Source organism: Eubalaena glacialis, chromosome 10, assembly GCF_028564815.1.
Source record: "Eubalaena glacialis isolate mEubGla1 chromosome 10, mEubGla1.1.hap2.+ XY, whole genome shotgun sequence".
NCBI lineage: Eukaryota > Metazoa > Chordata > Mammalia > Artiodactyla > Balaenidae > Eubalaena > Eubalaena glacialis.
In genome coordinates, this window is record NC_083725.1 from 60,059,403 (window position 1) to 60,082,518 (window position 23,116).

General features: G+C 39.8%; 1 protein-coding gene across 1 annotated transcript in view; it reads right to left on the reverse strand.

Moving 5' to 3' along the window:
* The window catches only part of ANKRD42 (ankyrin repeat domain 42), a gene marked incomplete at its 5' end in the record, with an annotated part of 54,718 nt that overhangs the window by 1,710 nt on the left and 29,892 nt on the right, over nucleotides 1-23,116 (reverse strand). Inside the window, 5 exons of the mRNA XM_061203709.1 lie at nucleotides 5,451-5,595; nucleotides 9,311-9,437; nucleotides 15,287-15,462; nucleotides 19,609-19,714; nucleotides 21,010-21,135. Coding sequence (XP_061059692.1) covers nucleotides 5,451-5,595; nucleotides 9,311-9,437; nucleotides 15,287-15,462; nucleotides 19,609-19,714; nucleotides 21,010-21,135 — 680 coding nt within the window. The remainder of the gene's footprint in view (nucleotides 1-5,450; nucleotides 5,596-9,310; nucleotides 9,438-15,286; nucleotides 15,463-19,608; nucleotides 19,715-21,009; nucleotides 21,136-23,116) is intronic.

Here is a 23,116-nt window from a genome sequence, read left to right on the forward strand (position 1 = left end):
TTACTTTTCATATATGCTAACTCCTAAAGGAGGTTTAAACAATCCCAAATACTCTAGAAATAGTGGTCAAATACCAAAGCATCTACTAACATCAAATATGTAAGTTGTTCTATCAAACCAAGCAAGCCTTACTGTAAACTAGTTCAAAAGAAAATATGTGCTTGGCACTCAACAGGCCTCCAGTAAGTGTTCGTTGAAAGTTCCAAACTTTCAAATTCCAGAAGTTTCTGCATTTGGGGAACATTCTTCACCAAGATTACTCATTCCCTCATCATAAATTATAGCCAGAAACATATTTCTCCCTAATATGTGTTTTCTCCCAAACTCAGGAAAAGAGAACTGCAATACTGAGATATTAAACACATGAATCATGGTGCTTAGGCACCTAAACAATTCTAAGTGTAAATTAAACAACCACCCCTGTGTAAAAATATATATATTTTAAATATTAACCAGTTTCCATCTGAAAGAATTTACAGGTTTGTTGAAGAGATTAATAATACTGCGTGAAACTGTTGACAGGTTATGTGTCTACAAATTATTGCCTGGGTATATGGAATTCTTGTTTTTAAAACAACTTCAGGGCTTCCCTGGTGGCGCAGTGGTTGAGAATCTGCCTGCCAATGCAGGGCACACAGGTTCGAGCCCTGGTCTGGGAGGATCCCACATGCCGCGGAGCAACTGGGCCCCCGAGCCACAACTACTGAGCCTGCGCGTCTGGAGCCTGTGCTCCGCAACAAGAGAGGCCGCAATAGTGAGAGGCCTGCGCACTGCGATGAAGAGTGGCCCCCGCTTGCCGCAACTAGAGAAAGCCCTCGCACAGAAACGAAGACCCAACACGGCCAAAAATAAATATAAAAATAAATTAAAAAAAAAAAAAAACTTCATGCAATCTGATAAGTTTTGGGAAGCATACACAACTAAAAGGAGATAAATCCCACTTTGATTACCAGAACAGTCTCTTATCAGAGTGTCAAAGCAGTATAACCAATAGAGAGAGAGAAATCACAAACTTCTAGAACTTCCTTAGACTAACAGCTCAGCTTGGATAAACTCACTTAAGCCCTCAGATTGCTCCAAGGGCCCTTACAGGCTCACAGGCTAGGATGTCAGAGGACAGGGAGAAGCCCAGCAGAGACCATATCAAAGCCCAACCCGGTTCCACATCCTTGTAGGTAGAAAACAAGGGTAAGTTAAACACAGAAGTATTCATAGAATATTACCAGTTCCAGGTTGGCCGTTCTTGATTAGCAAGCATGGCCCAAAGCTTTAGACCAATGACTTCTCGAATGATACTGGTTTTGGAGATGGAAGCTATGAGGAGTTCAGTGCTGCATCAATCTGTGGACAGACATCTCTACCAAAGCTATTATAGTTCCCATCTAGTTTAGGTTTTTTAAGTAAACATTTTTATTTAAGTATAATACACATATCAAAGAGCACCCCAAAAAGTGTACAGTGTGATGAATTTTTACAAAGTGAAAACACCCAATGTGACCACAACTGAAATCAAGAAACTGAACATTACCTGTATCCCAGAAGCATCCATTTGCCTCCTCCCAGGCACTATTAACTTGATTTCTTTTACATATGTTGGGACTGCACGGCATCATACTGTAGTTTTCTTTTGCTCAGCATTATGTTGGTGAAATTGACCCACAGTGATGTGCAGAGCAGTAATTCATACATTTCCATTGCTTTATAATATTCCATTGTATGATTATACCAAAATGTATTTATTCTTACTGTTGATGGAATTTTTTATCTAGTTTGGGGGATATTTATAATAATGCTAATATGAATATTCTTGTTCATGTCTTTTGGTGCCCATCTGTGTACATCAAGAGACATGTACTCACTGCACTGGGAACTGAGTCAAAGATATGTATATGTTCAGCTTTACTCAATATGGCCAAACAATTGTCCAAAGTGATTAAAATCAATTTACACTCCACCAGTGGTGTATAAGAGTTCCACTTGCTCCACATCCCCATCAATACTTGGTAATGTCTGTTTTGTATTGTTTTAATTTTAGCCATTTTGGTGGTATATTGGCATCTTATTGGGTGTTAATTTATATTTGTGATAACTAATAATTCTGGTAACACTTCTGAGTACATTTTCATGTTTATTGGCCACTTGGATATCTTCTTTTGTGAAGCGCCTGATCATGTCTTGCCCGGTTTTTTACTGGCTTGTCTGTCTTTTTCATACTGGTTTGTGTAAGTTCTTTGTGCTTTTGGATACAAGGAAGGAAAATAAGAAGGAAGGAGATATATTTTCCTACTCTTTGGCTTGCCTTTTCAATCTATTAATGTTGTCCTTGATAAAGTGAAGTCTTATTTTAATAAAGTCGAATCTATCAATTTTTTTTCTACCCCAAGGTCACAAAGATATCCCACTGTGTTATCTTTTGGAAGCTTCATCACCTCAACTTTGGATTTAAGACATATCTTGAAATAAATGTTTGAATTACTGTGTATAATTCCAGTATAAGTAACATTTTATCAAATTACTATAAATTTTATATTTAAGTTTTCATAAATAAATTCACTTATTTGAAGAGCTAACATCAAAAATTTTAAAGACCAATTTTTCAAACTAAATTTTCTCATAAGCACAGTGAGTGAGCTGGAAGGGCAAGGGGGCTATACTGGCAGTAACAAGTGTTATTAAAAGGGGGTTAGGCAGTTAGGTTCAAATCATGGCTGCCCATCTAACAAGCTCTGTGACTTTATGCGAATTCCTTATTTTCTCTGATATTTGGTTTCTTATTTGTAAAATGAAGATAATAACACGTGCCAGATATAAAGTTCCTGATACTGAGCGCAACACATAGCAAGTACTCAGTAACTGTTGATGATGATGATGCTATTAATCAAGGCAAGTTAGATGATCTCACAGAACTTAAATTTTCAGTGCTGTGTGTAAAGTAGCCAATTAAACTATAACACAAATGATGAGGTGCCCTCAGAGCAATACAAAGTGCTTGCTGAAAGGAGGAAAGATCATTTGTGGTCAGGGGGGTTAGGACAAGGTTGACGAACACGATGGTTCCCAAAGAGGATTTTGAGAGGCAGAGTTGACAGAAAGGCTTCAAGGTATATGGACAAAATGAGCAAAGGCTTGGGGGTGGGAAAGTGTGGGGCAAGTTCAGAAAAGGTAGGCCACGTGTAGGAGAATAGAAAACAATAAGGCTGGTGAGGTGGGTTAATGCAGGCTGAGACAATATGTGAGAAAACACTATAAAAATTTATTATTATTATCAAAACCAGTTGTTATTATAAAAAACCTATTTAAGTGCATTATCTCAAACTATCCTAGGAATTTTTTTTCTGGCTAAAAATTATACTGTTGCAGATTCTTTTACAGGGGAAAAAGTCATATGCAATCATAGGTCCTTACCAGAAGGTGGCAGGAGAGATTTAGTCAGAGCTTCTTGAAGCCTCTATATAAATGAGTACTGAATCAAAAGTTCATTTTATTTATACTTTACATATTTAGACTCCACAATAAACTAATTCCTCCTACTTTCAGATGCAAAGGGCTATACACATTTATTTATCCACTGACTGTTTATACAACTCAAATGTAGAAAATTGAAAGAAAGGAAAAAAGAGAAAAGGATATGAGGAAGGGAGAATACCATGAATACTAGTAGACAGAAAATACCTCAGGAGTTCTACACAGTATTTCATCTAACATCAATACCATCCCATGAGGTAGGTGTTATCCTCATTTTAAAGATGAGGAAATTGAGACCCAGAAGCTTTTGCAGAACAGAAAATAAGCAGCTGCCATGAGAGGTCAGTGACATTTGCTCATTTACAAAAACTCGTGTAACCTACAGCAGGACCGCAAAAAACGATGGGCCCAGAGTACAGGGACCTCGAGTCAGCGCTCCTGAAAGCTACACATTGTTGGTAGAGAGCCATGTCTTAGGAAGGATGTGCTCTATTAGTGTGTGACATCAAACCACCCTGGGAACAGACATTTCTGGGCAAGAAAAGAATAATTTTAAATAGCTAAAAACCAAAAATTTTCTACGTAAACCATCAATCTGGATTGACTCAAAAGGTGTGCAGCTTGGGTGATCTCCAAAAGATCTAGGCAGCTAGCTAGCAAAGAACAATGTATGTTCTTGCCTCTGAGGAGACTGGAATTGGCAGAGTTCCTGCCACAAGGTGGAGAGGGAGCAGACCTGGAGTGTCAGTGGTAGTTTATAAAAGGTGTGTGTCTGCTAGCCAACACCGCATGACTGCCCCAGCCAGCCTCTCCACACTAAAGTGTCCCCAGAGGCTAAATGTGGTATAAGATGGTCACTGCAAAAATGAAGATAATGGATTAATTATGATGATTATTTCTATCCCTTGGAAAATTAAGCACTGGTGAGATACCAAAACCCAGAGAAAGTGAATTTGTATACAGAAATACACACATGTTTGCAGATGAACAGAATGTTGTCTAATATGAGACCAAACCATTAACAGCGGCTTCCTCTGGAGAGTGGAACTTGGTATGGGGAGGAGCATCTGCCCTGTTTTTAACATTTTACAACAAGCACATATATTAATATTTTTTAAGTGGTTATTAAAGAGACTAATGATTAGTTTGTACAAAATAAAAAGAAGCCAGGAAGTTTTTATATCATATCTGAGGTGATGTAGATCTGGAACAAAATTAACTTACCCACGAGGACTGAAGAAAAAAATTCCCTATGAAAGGAAAATATGAAACGTACCTGAATCCCTACACTATGTCACATGAACTGTCCACAAAGGCCACATCTTCAGAGCAGAGGAGAGTGAGGGTCAAAGTTTCCCTGGTGAGCTTTCTGCCTGCTCTACTGAGACTAGATGGCCTGAAATACAAGCACCACTGGGGGTATCTTGCTGTCACTTTCACTCTATTTTCTATACTCCACCTGCTTTTCTTCATTTGTTCTTTGTTATGTTTCTCATGTCAGTTTCTTTTTAGAGCAGTTTATTTGGGGTATTTAGAATTAAAACATACATACTCCATAGCTGTCTCAGAATTCTTATTGATTACTCTGCTTATAAAATTTTTTTCCTTACATGATACAGTAATAAGAATAAAACTTACTGCACACATACGAACCAGGTTGCTATTCCAACTGATAGATAGGTAGACAGATAGACAGACACATATGTATGTGTATGTATATATAGTTTTATAGAGTAATGTGTGTGTGTGTGTATATATATGTTATGTGTATATGTATATTCCTTTACTCCTTACAACACTCTAGAAAATATAAGTTATTAACTCCAATTTACAAATAAGGCAAAGAGAGGTTAAATGACTTGTCCAAACCAAAAAGGGCTGCAGCCAGGATTCAAACCCAAATAGCCCCCTCCAAAGCTGGTACTCTTAGCTACTCTTGTATACTACTTCTTGAGAAAGATAAATGTGTTAAGAAGGATACCAACCACAGCCGCAAAGTTGGGAACCTGAGTTTTCTCCAGCATCTCCCTGAGTTGATCCACCTCTGCTCGATACTCATCCAGCTGACATTCTAATTTTTCTCTGCGTAGTCGTTCATACTCCAGGTGGCCCTGCAGCTCTTTGATAGTCCTGTCAAAAAAATTTGGTTTCAATCAATCTCCAATATCAACTAGCAATTATTTTTGGTAATAGTGAAAAGTATCCATACATTATATACATTATATTTAAGGCAAATAAAACAAAGAAAGCATTTTTTCAACAAATATATATTGAGGGTATACTATGAGCCAGCACTGATCTACATACTGGATATAAAAGTAGTGAACAAAACAGGCCAAATCTGCCCTTGTGGGGCCTACCTTGGCAGCAGTGGTGGAAGACAGTAAAGAAAATAAATAAGTAAATATATGTATTTAAATATAAGTAAGTAAATATAAGTATGTTGGAATGTGATAAATGCTAAGGGAGAAAAAAAGAAAGCAAGAAAGTAATAGAAATGTTGTTGAGGAGGGGGTTAATACCTCATACACAATGACCAGGGAAGGCCTTACTGAGAAGGGGGCTTGTGAGCAAAGTCCCAAAGGAAATAAGAGATAATCAAGTAGACATCTGGGGGACGAGCATTCCAGACAGAGAGAATAGCAAGTGCAAAGGCCTTAAGGCAGAAGAACACCTGGTGAACTTGAAGAAAGAAGCCAATGTGGCTGGAGTAGAGTCAGAGAGGTAAAAGGGAGCCAGAACAAGTAGGGCCTGGTAAGTCGCAACAAGGACTAGGCTTTTACTCTGAGTGAAATGGGAAGCCATTAGAGGATCTCAACAGAGAAACGGCATGATCTAACTTAAATGTCCTTTGCTTTGTTTAGCTTTGTTTTTTTTAATGATGTAAAATATACTTTGAGTGAATTACACAAATATCAAGTAAACAATTCAATGAGTTTCCACTAATGCATCCACCATGACTACCAAGATACAAAATACTTCCATCATCTCAGAAAGTTCCCTCAAGCCCTTCCCAGGCAACCCTCACTTCGCAGAGGCAACCACACTTCTGAATACCTATCGTGTTAGATTAGTTTTGTCTCTGCTTGTAAATGAAATTGTACATTATATTCATTTGTGTGCCTGGCTTCTTTCAGTCAACAATATGTGAGATTTATCTGACTTAGGTTTTAACATGATGAACAGAATGCAGGGGATGAGGGAGCAGGGACAGGAAGTTGGGAGACATATCAGGAAGATGTTAAAATATATCCAGACAAGCGATGCTAGGACTGGAACCAGGGTTTCTTTCTGCCTTATTGCTGGATGGTGAGGGCACCAGAACTCCCAAGGCATGTTGAGTTGGATGTCAGGTCTGAAGGAGGGCAATCTAAGAGTATACAGTAGTAGCTCTGGTATGGAAGTGAGTGGGGTTGAGGTTGGAGATAGGAAAGAAGAACATTAACTGTGGAAACCTAGAATTCAGCAAATGAGAAAAGAAAATCAGCCCCAGGACAGAATAACACAACCACGTTTTGCTGTATTCTGAGTTTCATCTAACCAATCAATAACAACAAAGGCAAAAGGACATCCCTCAAACTAATACTTATCCAGGTTTCCTTTCCAATTAGATATAAGATCAGGAGTTTGTACCCAAAGAATAAATGTCTTAAGATGTACTCAACACAAAGTGAGAAACACATACTAGAGAAGAAGTAAAGCTTACTCAGAGGAATCACTGCAGTCTCAGCTAATAAGAAACTACAATCTGGCACAAAGGCTAAAGCAATCTTTATAAAAAAAAAAAATCCTGCTCAAATGACTTACATCAATATAATAACCATTTCACACTGAAATGTGAACATTAGAATTAAAAGTTCCAATAAAGACTATTATTAAAATTGTAATGACCTTGGATAATAGGTTTGGAGTCATACAGACTCAGACACAAATCCTGGCTCCACCCCCCACCCTTAGTCCTCCCTTTGTGACTTCATGCGAGTTACTTAACTTGTAAGTTCAGTCTTGGTTTCCTAATCCACGTAGTGAGATAATAGCTAATGGAGCTGTGAAGATTGCATGAAACAATATACACAAGAGGCTTATATAGTGCCTACCATACAGTAGTGCTCAGAAGTACTACAAGCATCCCTAGCAGTAGTACAGTAATATGCCTTGGAAGAGAAGTAAAGGGAACAAAATTTAAAGCTCATTATCTAGGAAATAATTTCTCTACAGTGAAGTACTTTTCTAGACTACAAGGGAGCTAAGAACTTTCGGCTAGGTTCTTAGGCAGAGGCCAATACTAAAAATATTCTACATCTCAAACACTTTAATCAATACAGAGGCAGTCAGGAATTCCCTGGCGGTCCAGTGGTTAGGACTCCACGCTTCCATTGCAGGGGGCACGGGTTCAATCCCTGGTCAAGGAACTAAGATCCCGCATGCTGTGCGATGCAGCCAAAATATACATACCTACATACATATATATAGAGAGAGGCAGTGGACAGCTACTTATGTGATATGATTTATGAGATACCAAGAAGTCCCCTGATTAAAAAAAAGAAAATTTCTTTTTGGTCTACCACAACTTCCTAGTGCCTAAAATCCCATTAAGAGACAGAGTATTTTGGCTTAAGATTTTGTCTTCTGTTCAAACTCCCAAGTACCCATCTTATCAAAGATTTAGATGTTACTCTGAATACATTTACCAGACCTCTTACTGAGATTAAATTCAGCAGAGGGTGAATGCAAGAGAAACAGGAGGTTCTAAGAATATGAGGGAAAGAGGCCCAACCAAAGGAGAGGGCAGGGGAAGCGGGGAATCCACGTGCACTGCTCTTTACAGACCCGTGTTCTGACTAAACTAGAAGTCTCCCCTCCTGTCTCCCTGTGTTCCCTGGCCACTGTGGAAAGCAGAGAGACAAGCAAAGAGGCAGTGGGAGGAAATAAACACTTGGCATCCTCTATCCCAGCAGCCATTAATTAACTAGAGAGGTACCATATGTACCGAGAGCCAATTTCAGGTGCAGGAAGTGAAAGGTGAGGGAATATGCAAGCGTTCTGAGGGGTGCCACTGTCCATGAACATAGGACTAGGTTGGTGACTTGTGAGCAAGCAGTCCAATTCGATAGGGATGGCTAGAGACTGTGTTGGTTGAAAAGCTCAAAGTAGCTGTGGTCTCAAAAAAACGAAAACAAAAAACAGGAACTCTTCTTAGCGTTTTAGTTTTGCGAGACAAAAAGTTCTGGAGGATGGCTGTACAAAAATGTGGAATGTACTTAACACTACTGAATTCTGCTTTAAAAGTGGTTAAGATATATTTTATGCTATGTATATTTTACCACAATTTTTTTTTAATTTTTAAAAAATTTTTAAAAATTTTTTTTAAAAATTGGTGCACAATTTTTTTGCACCACAACTAAGACCTGTGTTGGATCTGTTGCTGCACGCAGGCTTTCTCTAGTTGCGGTGAGCGGGGGCTACTCTTTGTTGCGGTGCACAGGCTTCTCACTGCGGTGGCTTCTCTTGTTGCAGAGCACGGGCTCTAGGCGCGTGGGCTTCAGCAGTTGTGGCGCACGGGCTTAGTTGCTCCGCGGCATGTGGGATCTTCCCGTCCCAGGGCTCGAACCTGTGTCCCCTGCACTAGCAGGTGGATTCTTAACCACTGTGCCACCAGGAAAGTCCCTTACCACAATTTTTTTAAAATCTTAACACCTTCTCCATCTGGGGGCTTAGGAGGAAAACAGATTGGAAACTCACACCCTTTGGTGGGGATGAAAAAATAAGTTGTTGATCAACAAACCCTCACGTGGCATTTAGAAAGGTAAGTAAAAACAAACCATCAAAGTTTTGAGGACATTACTTTTCAGACTCAAGCTGTTCTTTCTTCTGCTTTAGATCTTCTTCTGTTATGCCTCCCAAGTGTTTATAGTTGCTCTCAGCAATTTCCAGGAGGTGTCTCAATTCTACAATTTTCTTATAAGCTCTCACTGCAAGACAGAGTTGAACAGGAACCTAGTTTAGACAGGTAACAGCTCATGTTCTCACAGGATGCTGGTCCTGGAGCATACTCTTCCTCTAAAGCCAGTGTCTGCATGGTCAGTGTCTGTGTGGTTCGGGGAAGGAGATGGAGGGAGGGTGGTGTCTACATAGAAGGATACATATCAGTAGCAGAGTATTAGGGTGAACAAGCAGTGAGATATCTAAATGGAGGATTCTGTTCCTGCTGTTGGAAGATATATCATTATTATGACTATTAATACCAGGGAAGGGAAGGGAAGGGAAGGGAAGGGGAGGGGAGGGGAGGGGAGGGGAGGGGAGGGGAGGGGAGGGGAGGGGAGGGGGAGGGGAGGGGAGGGGAGGGGAGGGGAGGGGGAGGGGAGGGGAGGGGAGGGGAGGGGAGGGGGAGGGAAGGAGAGGGGAGGGGAGGGAGGCTGGCTAGCAGTGTTTTAGGACTAGTTGTATATTACAGGACCAGGCACAATCTATTTATGTCAGAAAATTAGAAAAACTGAAATATGCTTGATTTATTTATGATAAATCAGAACTAATCCAGCCCCCAAATTTTATGATTAGTCACTTGTAATATCTAGGCAAGAGGATATTGAGAAGGAAGTGTGTTTGAGAGCTACCTTGAGCTATTCTCCAGCTATCAAAACCATGATTTTTTCTATCCTTTGTGGTACAAGTTCTCAACCTGGGGTGATTTCCTCCTCCAAGGAACACTTGGCAATATCTGGAGACCTTTTACTTGTTAAACCTCGGGGGATGGAGGGAAACAGACTATTGGCATGTAGAGGCTCAGGATGCTACTAAATATCTTAAAATGCACAGGTGGGCCCCCCTCAACAAATAAGTATCTGGCCCAAAATGTCAATAACACAGAAGCTGAGAAACTCTGCTTTACAACCAGGTTAGCAAATCACAGCCTCTTCTCCCTGACACTCACCACTCTGATTTATCTCTCAATAGGTTACAGCTGCAGGTTCCAAACTACATACATCAGAATCAACTGGGGTACTTTTTTAAAATGTATATGTTTGAGCCCCATAGCAGTCCTGCAAATTCAGGTATCAGTAGTTAGTAAAAGCTCCTCAGACAATTCTGACGGGCAGACAGGTTTGGGATCTACCATAACTAATAGCAAACAAGTAGAGGGGATTTTTTTTTTAATGTTACATAGAATGGAAAGAATTGTGATGGTTTATTTAATTCTTTAATATTTGAAGGCTATGTTTTGAAAGAGCTGTTCTATGGGATCATCGGAGGTAAGAGCTAGGATTAATTGGGATTAGTTCCAGGAAGAAAGATCTTAACAAAGGCGAAACTTTTCAACAAAAACAGTTAAGAGGGTGGGAGGGAGGCAGACGCAAGATGGAAGAGATATGGGAACATATGTATATATATAAATGATTCACTTTGTTATAAAGCAGAAACTAACACACTATTGTAAAGCAATTATACTCCAATAAAGATGTTAAAAAAAAAAAAACCAGTTAAGAGCTATCATGTATTTGTGGAGTTCCTGTGATGGGAAGGACACTACAATAAGTGCCTTATACATTTACCCCTGTCAAAAGGTAGAAATGGGCCACATGGGCAATAGTGGGGGCCTTGTCACTGAAGGTGATTGGATGCTGGATGACATGTAACAGGAATGTTGAGCCAGGAGTCAAACCTCATATGGGGTTCTATGATGCCATGACCCTAAACCTAATTCACTAAAGAATGCTCTGAATTGAGGCTCAGTTCCAAGAAGTCTGCGATGACAAGAAATCCAATCAGTCCTCTGTAGGCACTCTGGCAAAACCTAGTGTTCCAAGAAGAGACTGGCCAGTCCTTTGGATTTTGCCCTGGAATAAAATTAAATAGGGACAAGAAAATAGCACATGACTTCATATATAGTACCTTCACTAGCTGCAAGCACCCCAGCTGGGCACCAGCCAGAGCCTCACTATATGGCAAGGGTGTAAGAATGAATTTGTGTCAAACACACCACAGAAGGAAACTGTTCTAGCCTCGTTCTTGGTCTTTCCTGAAACATCTTTTAAAATTTTTGTGATTCACTGACAATGATCACTTCACAAAAATCTCCTACTCAACTAATTTCAGAAGACACTGAAATTCTACAAATCAATTGTTCATCTTCTGCAGTTCTAATAAGTCCTTGCTAATTCTCAGTACAATCAACAAAAAATAAATTTAAGCACAAACAAAATTTTAAAATAGATAAAATGGGGGCTTCCCTGGTGGCGCAGTGGTTGGGAGTCTGCCTGCCAATGCAGGGGACACGGGTTCGAGCCCTGGTCTGGGAGGATCCCACATGCCGCGGAGCAACTGGGCCCGTGAGCCACAACTGCTGAGCCTGTACGTCTGGACCCCGTGCTCCGCAACAAGAGAGACCACGATGGTGAGAGGCCCGTGCACCGCGATGAAGAGTGGCCCCCGCTTGCCGCAGCTGGGGAAAGCCCTCGCGCGGAAACGAAGACCCAACACAGCCAAAAATAAATAAATAAATAAATAAATTTAAAATAGATTAAATGGATTTCATCAAAATTTAAAACTTGCACTGGCAAGGACATCATTAAGAAAGTTAAAAGACAACCCACAGAATAGGAGAAAGTATCTGCAAATACTTATACTTGCAGATATAAGGCACTTATATCTGCAAGTACTCTTACAACTCAATAGTAAAAAGATAAACAACTCAGTTGAAAAATAGGAAAAGGATTTGAATAGACATTTCTCCAAAAGCTATACAAATGATCAATAGGCACAGGAAAAGATACTCAACATCATTATTCATTAGGGAAACACCAATCAAATCTACACTGAGATACCACTACACACTCACTAAAACAGTTTTAGTTATCAACGAGACAAACAATAACGAGTATTGGCCAGGATGGGGAGAAACTGGAACCCTCAGGCATTGTTGGTGGGAATATAAAATGGTGCAGCTACTTTGCATAACAGTTTGAAAGTTCCTCAAAATGTTAGACATATTTTTACCAGATGATGCAGCAATTCCAACTGCTAGGTGTATATCCAAGAGAAATGAAAATACATTTCCATTGTCAAAAAAGCACGTATACAGGGCTTCCCTGGTGGCGCAGTGGTTGAGAATCTGCCTGCCAATGCAGGGGACATGGGTTCGAGCCCTGGTCTGGGAAGATCCCACATGCCGCAGAGCAACTGGGCTCGTGAGCCACAATTACTGAGCCTGCGCGTCTGGAGCCTGTGCTCCGCAACAAGAGAGGCCGCGATAGTGAGAGGCCCGCACACCGCGATGAAGAGTGGCCCCCACTTGCCACAACTAGAGAAGGCCCTCGCACAGAAACGAAGACCCAACACAGCCATAAATAAATTAATTAATTAAAAAAAAAAAGCACATATACAAATGTTCATGGCAACATTATTATTTTTTTTTTTTTTAATTTATTTAGGCTGTGCCGGGTCTTAGTTGTGGCACTCTTCGTTGCGGCATGCGGGATCTTTAGTTGCAACATGTGGACTTCTTAGTTGCGGCATGCAGGATCTAGTTCCCCAACCAGGGATCAAACCTGGGCCCCCTGCACCGGGAGCATGGAGTCTTACCCACTGGACCACCAGGGAAGTCCCAGCAGCATTATTCTTAATAGCCAAAATGTGGAAACAACTCAAATGTCCAACAACTGACGAACAGATATAGAAAATGTGGTATAGGGACTTCCCTGGTGGTCCAGTGGCTAAGACTACACATTCCCAATGCAGGGGGGCCAGGTGTGATCTCTGGTCAGGGAACTAGATCCCACATGCTGCAACTAAGAGCTCGCATGCTGCAACAAAGATCCTGCATGCCGCAACTAAGACCCAGTGCAGCCAAATAAATTTAGGAATAAATAAATAAATAAAAAATAAAAATTAAAAATAAAATAAAATGTGGTGGGCTTCCCTGGTGGCGCAGTGGTTGGGAGTCCGCCTGCCAATGCAGGGGACATGGGTTCGTGCCCCGGTCTGGGAAGATACCACATGCCGCGGAGCAACTAGGCCCGTGAGCCACAACTACTGAGCCTGCGCATCTGGAGCCTGTGCTCCGCAACAAGAGAGGCCGTGACAGTGAGGCCCGCGCACCACGATGAAGAGTGGCCCCCACTTGCCTCAACTAGAGAAAGCCCTCGCACAGAAAACGAAGACCCAACACAGCCAAAAATTAATTAATTAATTAATTTTAAAAAATAAATGAAATAAAATAAAATGTGGTATATCCATACAAAAATATTATTTGGCAATAAAAAGGAATAAAGTATGAAGTAATGATCCACGTTACAATGTGCATAAACCTTGAAGACATTGTGCTAAGTGAAAGAAGCCAGTCACAAAAGACCATATATGGTATCATCCCATTCATATGAAATGCCCCAAATAGGCAAACCTATAGAGACAGACAGTAGATTAGCAGTTGCCTAACTGGGGGGTGGTTTGAGGGGAAGGGAGAAGGTAGAGGTTAGGGGGATTGACTACTAATGGGTATGAGGTTTCTTTTGGGGGGTGATGGAAATGTTACAAATATTATTGTAATAATGGTTGCACAAATCTGAATATACTAAAAACCATTAAATTGTACACCTTAAATGGGTAAATTGAATGGTATGTGAATTATATCTCAGTGAAGCTATTTAAAATAAAGCTGTCAGGAAATTCTGAAGGGATCATTGACTCTGAGCCTCACTGTGGGGTGATCCAGGTGGGCTGCTTGTTGGGAGCCCCTAATATTAGCATCTTTTAGGTTGCATTCACCAGGAAAGAGGCTTCTACCATCACCTGGAGAGTGAGGTTCTGCCTGACGATGTTCTGGGAGCTCTTAAAAAAAAATTTTTTTTTAATTTAGACATGAATTAGAAGTTTTTCTCAGAGAATACAGTTTTGGTACAACTAGTTTTTCCTGCCAGAATAACTGAAGATACTTTCCAGAGATCACGAGGAAGGGAATTGACATTTACTAAGCCTCTAGGCACTTCCCATTCTCTAGTGCAGTCTGTGGGATGACATTACGTTAATATTCTCATTTTTACAGATGAGGAAACCGAGGTTCAGAGAGTAACTAGAAAGAGTTCAGCTAGAAAGAGGTGGAGCTCTGATGTCTGAATCCAGTGCCCAAGCTCTGCTCACTTTACTACAGCTGCCTTTGCTTTGGTTAGCCTCCGTTCAAAAAGATCCTTCTCACCTTTCTCCCATGAAAGAGTGCCATTGAAACAGTTCTTCTCATCCATTCATATGAACCATGGCTCTCTGACAAATATCATGAGAAGTGAAATCAGGGTTATATGGCAGGAAAATACCCCTTTCCTCTTTGAGGGACAAAGATCACGTCTCACATTCTTTATATGTTCAACAACCCCTAGTACAAAAATTTGTACTAGTTCTGGTTCCCCAAAAAATATCAAAGTATTTCACTTTGTAGATGGTAGTTGTCTTTAAAATAATTCCCAAATCTGTGGTATTTTTAATTTTTTTTTTTATAAATTTATTTATTTATTTATTTATTTATGGCTGTGTTGGGTCTTCGTTTCTGTGCAAGGGCTTTCTCCAGTTGTGGCAAGCGGGGGCCACTCTTCATCGCGGTGCGTGGGCCTCTCACTGTCGCGGCCTCTCCCGCTGCGGAGCACAGGCTCCAGACGCGCAGGCTCAGTAGTTGTGGCTCACGGGCCTAGCCGCTGCGCGGCATGTGGGATCCTCCCGGACCGGGGCACGAACCCATGTCCCCTGCATTGGCAGGCGGACTCCCAACCACTGCGCCACCAGGGAAGCCCTGTGGTATTTTTTAAAGGAAAAATCATGGAAGAGTTGGCACACGTACCTCTGGCATCTGTTTTATCCGACTCACTGAGACCTATATCATCCTTGGCATCAGTGCTTCCCTCAACACCATGTCTTATGAAAAACTTAATATCATTTTCATCAATTTCACTCTCATCATCTGTATCATATTTCTGTAGTCCTTCCAATAGCTTTACTGCTGCTAAATGGGCAAACCTGTAGAAAAGAATTAGTAATTACAAGATCCACAATCTTTTTCAAATCGAAATAGCAGTTTGCATTTAATTTAGGGAATTACACTCTACATTATCCCACCAACTCACGCACCAGTGAAGAACGAAAACTGTATCTGAAGGTCAGTGACAATTTGATGCATATCCAGCAATGTGGGGAATTCAAACAGTTAGTGGAAACTAAGGACAAGCAGTCATATTAAAGACTGATCCCAGAATTTTTTTTTTTGGCCACGCCGCGGGGCTTATGGGATCTTAGTTGCCCGACCAGGGATTGAACCCGGGCCCTCGGCAGTGAAAGCGAGGAGTCCTAACTACTGGACCACCTGGGAATTCCCAGATTCCATATTTTAGTGGCAAAAATCCAACTGAAAGAAGTGACCCAATATCAAAAGAATATTTGGTGTGCCCCCAAACGGAGCTGCTCAACTGAGTAGAAAGCCCGGAACCACCCTACTTGATTTACCTGTATTTACTACCTTTTCCTGATGGCCTAATTTAAATCATAGAATTAGTTCTGGTTCGTTTTAGGGAAAACTATAGCCTAGCCCCCTTAATCTTCATCCTTCCTCAACCCTCAAAGCACCCAGCATGGCTTTGATATTTAATGGAAAAATAATGACTTTTATATCCACATTTCTTATTTTCTTTGATCCTTCCCACATCTCTATGAAGCTTCTAATAATATACCCTTGGTTTTCAAGTTGTTGTTGTGATTGTATGTAATCTGCATATTTTTCCCACAGTTTTGCTAATTAAAATGTTCAATGCTTTCTCTTAGGACATGGAGAATTACTCGCTAAACATAAAAACCTCAAATTTTATTTTGTTCACACACTTCCATAACCACGTGCACATGCACACATATATCTTTACCTTTCACCAGGTACTGCAAATCATTAACAATATAGTAATAGACATACGAAGTTGTAAGGTTAATAGAATTCATTATCTCTATTACTAGATTGTCACTTCACAGCTATCATTTACTGAGTACTTGTTTTATGCCAGATTCAAGGTTATTTCTATAACACTACACTCACACTAGCACTTTGGTGCATGAAGGACAAAGAAATGTGGGCCAGAAATTATGAATATCTTCAGATACAGTACTAAATCACCCATGTGATACTGATACAAAGACAGACAAATAGATCAATGGATAAAATACAGACTACAGAAATAAGCCCACGCATACATGGACACCTGACTTGGACAAAGACACAAAGGCAATAGAAGAAAAAGGACAGCTTTTTCAACAAATGGTGCTAGAACAATTACATATCCATATGCAAAAAAAAGAACTTGGATACATACCTCATACCACATACAAAAATTAACTCAAAATGGATCATAGACCTTAATGTAAAACCTAAAACTGTACCTATAACAATGTCTAAAAGAAAACATAAAAGAAAATCTTTGTGACTTGGTGTAAATCAAAGATTTCTTAGATATGATGCCAAAAGCATAACCCATAAAAGAGCAAATTGAGGGCTTCCCTGGTGGCGCAGTGGTTGAGAGTCTGCCTGCCAATGCAGGGGACGCGGGTTCGAGCCCTGGTCTGGGAAGATCCCACATGCTGCGGAGCAACTCGGCCCGTGAGCCACAATTACTGAGCCTGCGCGTCTGGAGCCTGTGCTCGGCAACGAGAGGCCGCGATAGTGAGAGGCCCGCGCACCACGATGAAGAGTGGCCCCCGCACCGCGATGAAGAGTGGCCCCCGCTTGCCACAACTAGAGAAAGCCCTCTCACAGAAACGAAGACCCAACACAGCCATACATACATACATACATAAAAAGAATGTAAGCAGACAAGAATAGCATTAAAAAAAAAAAATTAAAAAAAAAAAAAAAGAGCAAATTGATAAAAAATTTTTGCTCTTCATTGTTAAGAGAATGAAAAAACAAACCACAACTGGGAGAAAATCTTCACAAAACAAAAATCTGAGAAAGAACTAGTATCCAGAATATAGAAAGAGCTCTTAAAACTCAACAATAAGAAAACCACCCAAGTTTTAAAAGTGGCTAAAAGATCTGAACAGTCACTTCACCAAAGGAAAACATACAAATGGCAAATATGTACATGAAAAGATGCCCCAAATCATTTTCCATTAGGAAAAAACAAAAAACACAATGAGACACCACTACACACCTACTGGAATTATGAAAATAAAAAAATCTGACAATATCAAATGCTGGCAAGATAAGAAGCAATAGAAACACTCATCCACTGCTGATGGAATGCAAATTGGTGTGGTCACTTTGGAAGGCACTGTGGCAGTTTCTTATAAAGATAAACACACCCTTAGCATCTGACTCAGCAATCCTACTAAGTATTACTCAAGTGAACTGAAAACTTATGTTCACACAAAAATCTGTATGTGAATGTTTATAGCAGCTTTATTCATAATCACCAAAAAGCAGATACAAACAAGATATCCTTCAACAGGTTAGGGGATAAGCAAACTATGGAATACTATGGAATTCCACAGTCAATGGAATACTACTCAGCAATAAGAGATGAACCACTAATACACATGAATGATTTTCAAAATAATTATGCTGAGTGAAAAAAGCCAGATATATAAGAGTACATACTTATAAGTAAGTAAGAGTACATACTTATAAATAAGCCAGATATATATAAGTACATACTTATATAATCATACAGTAGTATGATTCCATTTATATAAAATTCTAGCAAATGCAAACTAATCTATAGTGACAGAAAGCAAATTAGTGTCTGCTTGGGGATGGGGCAGTGGAAAGCAGTAGGAGGGAGAGAGATTACAAAGGTCCACAAGGAGATTTTAGGAGCTGATGGATATGTTCACTATCTTGATTGTGGTGATGATTTCACAGGTATATACATATATCAGAATTCATCAGTTTGTGCTGTACAAACATGTGTACTTTACTATATGCCAATTATACCTTGATAAAGCTATTTTAAAAAATAAAAAATAGTGGGCCTGAGTTGAGAATGATGCTACTATGTGGTAAAACAAAACCATATTCCATGGTTTCAAAGAGATCCCACAGACAAAATTTTAAGGAACATGAACTCACAAACAAAAATTGCATGGCAATTTAATGAATAATTGGGCCCTTGCATCCCATCAAGCCTCATGTGCAACTTTTAGCCCACACTCCTACTTTAGATTCAAGCAGTTCTGAACCACATGCGTTCCTCAGACACACAAGGTGTTATCTTACAACTCTTCCTCCTTCAAGTGTCAGCATAAATGTTGCTTTCTCCAAAAAAAGTTTTCCCAGACTTCTATATAAATTCTGTCCCCCACAGTTGCCTTCATAACTCTTACCATCATCTGTATTAACATTTCTCCCCCACAACTTTAGAATAGGAATACTTGGGCACTTTTTCTTCTGCGCTCTTACTGTACCTTATACATGACATGTAATACGACATACTGATTATAATCAATAAAAGTTATGTTTGCACATTTGTCTCTCCATAAGACTGTAAGTTTCTTGAGGGCAAGGACTATTTTTTTTCATCTTGGTAATCTTAATGCTAACCACAGCACTTGGAGCATGGTAAGTATACAGGAAGTTAAATGAAAAAACAACCAAATGGACAAATGGATGAACTAAATATTCCGTGAGGGCCTGATCTGAATGAGCTGGAGGTGTTCAATAATAGGTGTTACATTTAATTCAAATATAAATATTAAAATTTGTTTCAAAATCCGTGTGACTCCTTTTGATTACTCCTTTTTATCACACAGCATTTCTCAACGGGTACCAGCATTTGGGTGGGACAATTCTTTGTTGTACACTACTGTTCTGAGCACTGTAGAATGTCTGGCATTCCTGGACCTGACCTCATGAAACATTAGTGATGGTCTCCATCACTGTGACAACCCCCTCCCCACATTTCCAAATGCACACCCCCCGAGAAGGGGGACTACTGCCTCCCAGCTGAGAATCACTGCTTTAGAGAGAAGAGCTGATATGTTGTCAAATGTCAATTCAGCTTGAAAATTATCATTCCGTCAGCATTTGACTGAGTCCTATAATCCAGAAATCTTCAGAGATTTCTGAGTATAGGAGAGTAAATGCAAAACTTTAAAAACAAAAGAAAGAAGCAAAGCAGATAGGGATACCTCTTAGCCACATCACTGGGTTTCTCCCTTGCTTTGTTGGTAATATTACTGTCTGCTCCCATTTTAATTAGCCACTGCAAACACTCTATGTGGCCTTGCCCAGCAGCTGTAAAAACAAAACATAATGTACACACAAAAAAGTTATTGTTATTAGAACAATTTTCTAAAATTTTGGACAGTACCACTGCAGAGTACTTTTGTAAATACTAATCCTTACAATAACCAACAGAAGTAGGTTGGCCAGATGTTATTTTCTCTATTTCATTTATTCATTCATTAGACAAATATTTAATCAAGTATCTGCTGTACTCAGCCCCTATGCAGAGAGCTTTGCATACAGATATAGACATTGAAGCTCAAAGAGGCTATTTAACATCACACAGCCAGTAAGTAATGGATTTGAAACTATAATCTAGGTTTTTTCTAATCCTTATCCAGTGCTCATCTACTGTATTCATAGCTCCTGACCAATCTTGTATCAGGCCAAATGTAAGTGCAATCTGTGTGAATGTGAAAGACTTTGAAAATCTTTTGCCATCTTGTATAAATAGCTTATTCCTCTGACCCTCATAACTCAAAATGTTCAGGGCCTCTCACTGATTACCTAAACTGTTCACCACCTTTCCTTAAAACACATGCACTCAATATTAATTTTCACCTCCACAACTCTGCTTATGTGTCTTCTCACCTAGTGCCCATCACTCAATCATATGATCATCTAATTTCTCCCCTCCTTCTAGGTCCATCTCAAAATGCAGGGAAACTGTTGGGGGGAAACTCAGTCTAAAAAGATCTGAGTTTAGGTCCACTAAACAACAGACTGGAGGACAGGACAGAACTTAGCAAGTGGCTGGCATATATAGACACTCAATAAATGTCTATAGAGTTGATGAATAAATGAATGGAAAAAATGAATGAAATCTCAGCTTTGCTCTTACTAGCTGTGTAACCTCAGTCAAGAAACCTGAGGGGGGACTTCCCTGGTGGCGCAGTGGTTAAGAATCCACCTGCCAATGCAGGGGACACAGGTTCGAGCCCTGGTCCGGGAAGATCCCACATGCCATGGAGCAACTAAGTCCGTGTGCCACAACTACTGAGCCTGCGCTCTAGAGCCCACAAGCCACAACTACTGAGCCCATGTGCCACAACTACTGAAGCCCGTGTGCTTAGAGCCCGTGCTCCGCAACAAGAGAAGCCACTGCAATGAGAAGCCCGCGCACCGCAACAAAGAGTAGCCCCTGCTCGCCTCAACTAGAAAAAGCCAGCACGCAGCAGCAAAGACCCAACACAGCCAAAAATAAATAATAAATTTTTTTTAAAATAAATAAATAAAAAATAAAAGCTAAATAACTCAACAGCAATTGTGTCAGAACTGAAGATGAAGCAGGAATCATAACTTACCTTTATGCATAAGAGTTGATCCATTATTATCACGTTCATTAATATTGATTACTCCATCTTCTATTAATTTCTTAAGCATTTCCAAATCACCCTTAAAGGCAGCCACATGACCTGGAAATGCTAAAGCTACGAATAAAAAATTCAGCATTTCAGGAAACAAAGGAATTCATTCCTTTTCCCTGCCTTAATCAGTCACACATTTCAGGTTTCAGTATTAACTCAAGTATGAGAATGTTATATTGGAATTAATTCAGTTGATGCAATGACAAGTAATAAAAAGAGAATCATAAAATAAGATTATTATTAATTGTGTAGCCTTTCCATCCCTCAGGATCTCAAACATGCCAGGAATATATGGTACCAGAACTATTCTTGCCATCTTCCCTGTTTCTCTCAGGCCACCACAAAACACAAGGAGATGGTCATTTTCAACCCTTTGTATAAAGACATACTTGGTCTCAAGTCCTACATTTGCACAGAGCACTCCCTCTCTGTTTACAAGTGAAGAAAGCAAAAGAAACTGGAAGGAGATAAAGTATATGTGTGTATCTATACATAAACATAGACATAGACAGGTGTGAATGCACCTGACCTAGTGCCTAGCACATAGTAAATACTTAATAAAATGTTTTTAATGATAACAACTATATACTGAGCCCTTACTGAATGCCAAGCATGGTAGTAAGCACTTGTAAGGATTGCCTCATTTAACCCTCTTAACGACCCTGAGGTAGCTATACTCATTTTTATATATGGAAAGGAAACAACCTAGAATACCCAAGGAGTATTTTAAAAAGAACAAAGTTGGAGACTTATAATACCTGACTGTAAGTCTTACTATAAAGCTACAGTAATCAAAACTGTGTAGTACTGGGCTTCCCTGGTGGCGCAGTGGTTAAGAATCTGCCTGCCAATGCAGGGGACATGGGTTCGAGCCCTGGTCCGGGAAGATCCCACACGCCGCGTAGCAACTAAGCCCGTGCGCCACAACTACTGAGCCTGCGCTCTAGAACCCGCAAGCCACAACTACTGAAGCCTGTGCACCTAGAGCCTGTGCTCCGCAACAAGAGAAGCCACTGCAATGAGAGGCCCGCGCACCGCAACGAAGAGTAGACCCTGCTCACCGCAACTAGAGAAAGCCCGCGCGCAGCAACAAAGACCCAATGCAGCCAAAAATAAAATAAATAAATTTATTTAAAAAAAAAAAAGAGAGACCCAAGAGAGCTGGCTTCCTCTCTTTCAAAAAAAAAAAACAACTGTGTAGTACTGGCAAATAAACAGACATACCAATAAGACAGAATGCATAAACAAAATATGCATCCATACAATGGAATACTATTCAGCAATAAAGAGTAACGAACTACTAATATATACAACACAAATGAATCTCAAAAGATTAGAGAAACCCATTAGAAATCCATTTCCATTAGAAAACCCAAACTAATCTATAGTGACAGAAAACAAATCAGTGGCTGTGTGCCGCCAGGGTGAAAAGAGGGATGAACTGCAAGAGGGTATGAAAAAACATTTGAGATGAACTGCATACTTCAAATAAATACAGTTTATTTTATGTAAATCATACTTTAATAAAGTTGTTTTTAAATACGGATATCATTTGTGAAAAAACAAGTCACAGTGTGAGAGAAAATATCTATATCAGATAAAATTAATAAATGATTGGTATCAGAACTATATAAAAGAGCTCAAATTATTTAGAAAAGGACAAAGAACACAATTCTACAGGCAATTTAATAGAAGAGAAAACGAGAATAGCCAATAACTTTACTAAACAATGTTCAGCGTCATTAGTAATCAAAAAAATGCAAATCAAAATACAAATTAAACCTCTTCATACCCAACTAAGTGGCAAAAATTTTTACATCTGACAATACTGATTATTGTTTCTCTAAATTCTCACCAAACATTGCTGATGAGAGTGTAAATTACTATAACCACTCTGATAAAGAATGAAGCATTTATAACTATTTATACTGAAAATGGGTATATCCCACCAAACAAAACCTAAAGTAGAGTTTCCCAACTATTTACCAAGGCAGAGCTCTTAACTCTCAATCTTCAGAGAAGATAGGCAGTACCTCAGGAAGCC